This window comes from Cebus imitator, unplaced genomic scaffold, assembly GCF_001604975.1.
Source record: "Cebus imitator isolate Cc_AM_T3 unplaced genomic scaffold, Cebus_imitator-1.0 Scaffold51, whole genome shotgun sequence".
NCBI lineage: Eukaryota > Metazoa > Chordata > Mammalia > Primates > Cebidae > Cebus > Cebus imitator.
The window spans coordinates 10564712-10571471 of record NW_016107366.1 but is presented as its reverse complement, the minus strand read 5'-3'; the positions used below and the strand labels follow the sequence as shown (position 1 = coordinate 10571471).

At 51.0% G+C, this 6760-nt stretch overlaps 1 protein-coding gene across 5 annotated transcripts in view; it reads left to right on the top strand.

The window, feature by feature from the left end:
• Positions 1-5198: 5198 nt before the first annotated feature.
• The window catches only part of RNF19B (ring finger protein 19B), a 34551-nt gene continuing 32989 nt past the window's right edge, over positions 5199-6760 (top strand). For all 5 annotated transcript variants that reach the window (XM_017527971.1, XM_017527974.1, XM_017527972.1 and 2 more), the window contains exon 1: positions 5199-6379. In XM_017527971.1, coding sequence (XP_017383460.1) covers positions 5748-6379 — 632 coding nt within the window. In that variant the 5' untranslated portion in view covers positions 5199-5747. The remainder of the gene's footprint in view (positions 6380-6760) is intronic.

Here is a 6760-nt window from a genome sequence, read left to right as displayed (position 1 = left end):
AGTTCAAGACCGGCCTGACCAACATGGTGAAACCTAAAAAAAAAAAAAAAAAAGCAACCTTGAGAAAGGCAAGAGAAAGCTCAAAAATAGAGCCTCAGGTAAGAAAATAGCAGGTTTTGTAGTCCAACTTCATTGTACGTATGGCTCTCCCCTTGATTTAAACTGTCCCATAATACCTCCTAGACTAAAGGCTGAGCTCCTCAGCCTGGCACTCAAGGCTTCCTGTAGCTGGGTCTCAAGCTATCTCTGATGAACATTTCATATTTCATCTGCTCATGTTTGGCCCCTCCCTCCTTCCTTCTGAAAGAGTAGCTCCTTCCTTTTAGAGAATTGCTCCTCCTTTTGGTCCAGCCATATGGTTCAGGTACAGCCTATCAACCATAGCATTCCATCTCGCATCACCACAGATGTGAGTATACGGCCAAACCTCATCAGTCGGTGTTGTTCTGAAGAATTTTGAGAATCTGGAACAAAGGGAAGATAATGACTTCTCTCTGGTGAGGAAGCTAGGACACATAAGCCAGGGATTCCTACAGTTCCAGCAAGAGAGAGGAGTAGACTAAAAAAATAAAGCGGGGAGAAGAGGGAGTTAATGCTTAGTGGCTATGGAATTGCAGGTTGGGAAAATCAAAAAGTTCTGGAAATGTATGGTGGTGATGGTCGCACACAATATGAATTTATTTAATGTTACCGAACTTACACTTACAGTTGGTTAAAATGGTAGATTTTATGTTTTGTATATTTTAGGCAATAAAAAAAGAAGAAGCTGGCATGCAGAGAAGCAATGATGAATGATGGAATGCAGGATCTGATGGAGTACAAGATCTGCCCTTCCTGGATGCAGTTGCTATGATACAAAGGATTCAAAAGGTTATAAAAGCCAAAAAATCACTCCTTTGCCATAGCCTTATTCATGTTAGGCTTCTGGTCCTTGCATCCAATGGAGCCATAATACAGAACCTGTCCATTTTCTTTTTCTTTTCTTTTTTTTTTTTTTTTTTTTAAGACTCGGTCTCATGCTGTTGCCCAGGCTTGGCGTGCAGTGGGGTGATCTCAGCTCACTGCAACCTCTGCCTCCCAGGTTCAAGTGATTCTCGTCTGCCTCCCGAGTAGCTGGAACTACAGATGAGCACCACCTCACCTGGCTAATTTTTGTATTTTTAGTAGAGACAGGGTTTCTGCATATTGGCCAGGCTGGTTTCAAACTCCTGACCTCAAGTATCTGCCCAAAGTACTGGCATTATGGCATGAGCCACCATGCCTGGCCAGAACCTTTCCATTTTCACTTCTCGCTCATGTCCTTTCAAACATTCTCTACTCCTGTCAACCTTGATGCTCATACTTCCTCAGACTTATCCTGTGTTTACACACTGTATGCCTTTCCTCCTTGCTCCCCAAGCTTGGAATGTCCTTTCCCCTTCTTCTGACTTTGTCAACTCATATTCATCATTTGAGATCCAGCTCAAAGGGCTCCTCCTCAGGAAAGCCATCCCTGACCACCCTAAGCAGAGCTTGCCATACCCTCTGTTGGTCCGTCATTCTTTTTTTCTACATGTCCTCATCACCTGGTATCCCAGTGATCTACCATCTCTTCTGTAACTCCCAGTAGATTATGTTTTTCATCTCCATGACCCTGGCAGCTGGCAAAGAGCCTAGCACAAAGTAAGTATAATAAATCTTTACTGAATGAGTGAATAGATGAGTGAGAATCTTTTTCTTCCTCATGCCATCTCTGAGTCACTACTCAGTTTCTATCAAGAAGAGACACAGAAGGAAATGTGGGAGGAATTGCTTTAGTTCTTTTATTCAAGGGTGATAGTCTCAGGAGAGAAGAAAACCCAATCGAATTGGGGTCATTGCAAAGTCCAGTGGCATTTAAGAGAAATTATCTTCCCCCAAACCACTGACGGTGGCAGCTTTGAGCTGAGGCCAAATTTGTTTGGAAGTCAGAGCCAAGACAAGCAAACATTTGGTGGTGTTGAGCCTTCCAGCAAGCTGGGATTCTGACAGCTCTTTCTGTCAGCTGCACAACAGGGAGAAGCATCTAAAAGGCATCTGGGTCTACCTGGAATTGGGGATCCCCATCTTTTTTAGCACAATCTGACCCAAGGAACAAGGCAGCCCTCTCTCCTACCCTCTGTTCCCACCATAAGCATATACCTCCTCTAAGGGGGCTCTGCAATTGATCAGGACATTGGGCACTGAGAACAGAGTCAAAAATGACTATAGGGAACTGTGGCAGAAATGATACTACTGCTTACTAAGTGGCTTATGGTTTCTTCCTGTATTTCCCAGCCTCGCTTGCAGTTAAGATTGGACTCGTGTGACAAGTTCTGGCTAATGGTATGTGAGTGAAAGTAATGTGTGTCATTTTCAGTCTGAAGTATTTAATTGTTGGTGTGTAATACTCCAGCTCTTTCTCTCTCTCTCTCTCTCTCTTTTTTTTTTGAGGCAGAGTCTCACTCTGTCTCGCAGGTTGGAGTGCAGTGGTACAATCTCCACTCACTGCAACCTCCGTCTCCCGGGTTCAAGCGATTGTCCTGCCTTCTCCTCCTGAATAGCTGGGATTACAGGCACCCCTACCATGCCCAGCTAATTTTTGTATTTTTAGTAAAGACAAGGTTTCACCAGGTTGGCCAGTCTGGTCTCAAACTCCTGATCTGAAGTGATCTGCCTGCCTCGGCCTCCCAAAGTGCTGGGGTTACAGACGTGAGCCACCATGCCCAGCTTCGAGCTTTCTTTTTGAGGCAATACTGAGGGCTTTGCATTGAGATGGTGGAGCCCAAGAAAGAAGTAGTTTGGATCTCTGAGTTAAGCAGGAGAGTTGAGGAGAGCTATCCTGGAGAGTGCCTTAACCCACAGCAGGCTTTACATGAGTGAAAAAGATATACCATTGTTGTGTTAAGCCATTGAGATATTTGTCTAGCCTATTCTGCCAGATAAATGTAGACATTGTTTTAGCCATCCAGCATCAAACCATCTTCCTAGTTGAAGATTAAACCCTCCCCTTCCTTTAGGACTCTTTGGTGTTGCCAAATTCAGTGGTCACCTCTCTGTTGTTAACTTTGTTTTTTGTTTTGTTTTTGAGATAGAGTCTTGTTCTGTCACCGAGGCTGGAGTGCAGTGGCGTGATCTCAGCCCACTGCAACCTCTGCCTCCTGAGTTCAAGCGATTCTCCTGCCTCAGCCTCCTGAGTAGCTGGGATTACAGGTGCGCACCACCACGCCTGGATAATTCTCCTGAATTTGAGGGCCGAGCATGGTGGCTCACACCTGTAATTCCAGCACTTTGGGAGGCTGAGATGGGCGGATCACCTGAGGGCAAGAGTTTGAGACCAGCCTGGCCAGCATGGTGAAACCTCATCTCTACTAAAAATACAAAAATTAGCCGGGTATGGTGGTGTGTGCCTGTAATCCCAGCTACTTGGGAGGCTGAGGCATGAGAATAGCTTGAGCACAGGAGACAGAGTTTGCAGTGAGCCGAGATCGTGCCACTGCACCCCAGCCGGGTGATAGAGTGAAACTGTCGCCAAAAACAAGGAGTTTGAGACCAGGCTGGCCATCCTGGTGAAACTCTGTCCTTACTAAAAATACAAAAATTAGCCAGGCATGGTAGGGGGCACCTGTAAGAGATGTGGTTTCACCATGTTGGTCAGGCTGGTCTCAAACCCCTGACCTCGTGATTTGCCCACCTCGGCCCCCCAAAGTGCTGGGATTACAGGCATGAGCCACCAATCTGGGCCCATCTTTCTTGATTTCTCAGCAGCATTTGTCACAATTGACCACTCTCCCTTCTGGGAACATATGTTGGTGTCTATGACATCATGTCTGCTTAGTTTTTCTGTTATGTCACTGGCCCCTGCTTTTTAGTTATCTTTGTTGGCTCCCCTTGTTTTATGTCAAAAGCTTGACGTTCTGGGGACCTGGTTTTAAATATCACAGCTGGTTTCCACCTTTCGAGACAGTGTCTTTTTGTGTTACCCAGGCTGGAGTGCAGTGGCAGGATCACGGCTCACTACAGTCTTGACCTCCCAGGTTCAAGCATTCCTCCCACCTCAGCCTCCCGAGTTACAGGTGCACTCCATCACTCCCAGGTAATTTTTGTATTTTTTTGTAGAGATGGGTTTTTGCCATGTTGCCCAGGCTGGTCTCAAACTCCTGGGCTTCAGAGATTCACCTGCCTAGGCCTCCCAAAGTGTTGGAATTAAGGTGTGAGCCACAGCGCCGGACCCATTTACCATTCCTTATTAATAACAGGGCACCCATTTTTAGCTGGGCACATTGTACTCAGTTGAGAGAATATGTTTCCCAGGCTCCCTTGCAGCTGAATGTATGGCCATGTGAGTATGTTTTGGCAAATGAGATGTAATCAAAATTGTGCGAACTTCCAAGGCAGTCTTTGTAAAAGGAAGAAGTTGCATCTTTCTTCCCTTTTTCCTTCCCACTGTTTGGACTATGGACCATAGTGAGGTGACCTTAAGATTGAAAGCCGAATACTGAGGATGGATGAACAGCCCTGAAGTGCCTACTTTTGGACTCACATTTCATGGAGAGAGAAATTTCTGGCTGGGTGCAGTGACTCATGCCTGTAATCCTAGCACTTTGAGAGACCAAGGCAGGAGGATAGCATGAGCCCAGGAGTTTGAGACCAGCCTGGGTAACACAGGGGGCCCTCATCTTCATGAAAAAATAAAACTAATAGCCTGGTGACACACCTGTGCTCCCAGCTCCTTGGGAGGCTGGGTGGGAGGATTGATTGCTTAAGCTTGGGAGGTTGAGGCTGCAGTGAGCTGTGATCACACCACTGCACTCCAACCTGGGTGATAGAGCAAAACTCTCTCAGAAAAAAAAAAAAGATAAATTTCAATCGTAAGCCATTTTCTTCTTTTGTTGTTTGCAACTGAATGTAATCCTGTTACATTCCTGCTGCTGTTGAAGCTGTTTGCCTGCCTCCCACTAGGAAGCCTAAGGGTCCAGATCCTTCCCCCAGTCAGAGGAGTAGGGAACTAGAAAAAGGCAAAGGCACTGCCAGGCAAGAAAACGCTGGGTCTTCTTCCACAAGTCTGGGAAGTAAGCAAGACACCAGAATGGAATGGTAGGTGAGCCTAGAAATGGTTTATTATATACAAAGACTTTATTAAATACATAACACTGAATGCTAGACTAAGACATTTGGACTTTATTCTGTAAATCCAATAAACAGAAATGTTGGAAGACAGACCAGTTGGGAGTCACCATCTAATCCACCCTTGTCTGCTTTTTATAAATAATGTTAACTGACCCATCATTTACTGGAAGTGGCAGTCAACCTGTGAAGAACGGGGAACCAAAAAGTCCACCTTGGGAATGATGGGAGTCGGGGTGAAGGAATTGGGGGCAGAGACCAGGGACAGCAGTTGGGCCAGGCTCGCTCAGAGTCTCCGCAATATGGCGGCCTTGGAACCACCTGACCAGCAGGAGACGGAGCTCCGCCCCAGCTCTCCCGGCCCCACCCCGCTCGGCCCCGCCCAGCGCACCCCTCGACCGGGGCGCTGGGGTTGTGAGGTGTCTGGGCGAAGCGCCTGCGCAGTAGGCAGCGCGGGGCGGAGGCTTTATAACCATTTCGTCGCTGCCGCTCGGCTCCTATCTCCGGGAGGGCTGCTAAGGCTGTGGCGGCGGCGGCGGCGGCGGCCGGGCGCCGGCTGAGGGGCACTGAGGCGGGAGCTGTGGCGGCGCTGGGCGCCCCTGGCCCCTTGGCCTCTGTGGGCCATGGGCTCCGAGAAGGACTCCGAGTCGCCGCGCTCCACATCCCTACATGCGGCCGCGCCCGACCCCAAGTGCCGCAGCGGCGGCCGGCGCCGGCGCCTCACCTTCCACAGCGTCTTCTCCGCCTCGGCCCGCGGCCGCCGCGCCCGGGCCAAGCCGCAGGCCGAACCGCCGCCCCCGGCCGCTCCGCCGCCACCCGCCCCGGCCCCTGCCGCGGCCCAGGCCTCGCCGCCCGAAGCGCTGCCTGCGGAGCCGGCCGCCGAGGCCGAGGCGGAGGCCGCGGCGGCGGCGGAGCCCGGGTTAGACGATGAGGAGGCGGCAGAGGGCGGCGGCTCGGGCTCGGAGGAGGTGGAGTGCCCGCTGTGCCTGGTGCGGCTGCCGCCCGAGCGGGCTCCGCGCCTCCTCAGCTGTCCGCACCGCTCGTGCCGGGACTGCCTCCGCCACTACCTGCGCCTGGAGATCAGCGAGAGCAGGGTGCCCATCAGCTGCCCCGAGTGCAGTGAGCGACTCAACCCGCACGACATCCGCTTGCTGCTAGCCGACCCGCCGCTCATGCACAAGTACGAGGAGTTCATGCTGCGCCGCTACCTGGCCTCTGACCCGGACTGCCGCTGGTGCCCGGCCCCGGACTGCGGGTGAGCGCGGGGGCGTGGCTCGGGGGGCGGCGGGCTGCGGCGGAGGGGCGTGGCTGGGGGCTGCTGGGACCCCGGCAAGGGGCTGGCCGCCGGGGGCGATCCTCTGCATTCCGTGTGTGTCCCAAGCAGGGAAACCAGCAAGGCGGCAGTTGCGGCGGAGTGGTAACCGGTAAGTAACCGTCAGGCAAGCCCATACAAGTCGGGTAAAGGCACCTGACACCCCGCCCCTGCCCCAGGGCTCGAGGTGATTGCTAAGCAGTCGGTGACGGGAAGGGAGCGCTGTACCTCAAGTTAGGAGACAGGGAGAGGCGGGTTTTTCTGTCGAGGGAATGCCCTCTGTCCAGAGGTGGGGGGAGTATCCTTTTTTTTTTTTTTTTTTTT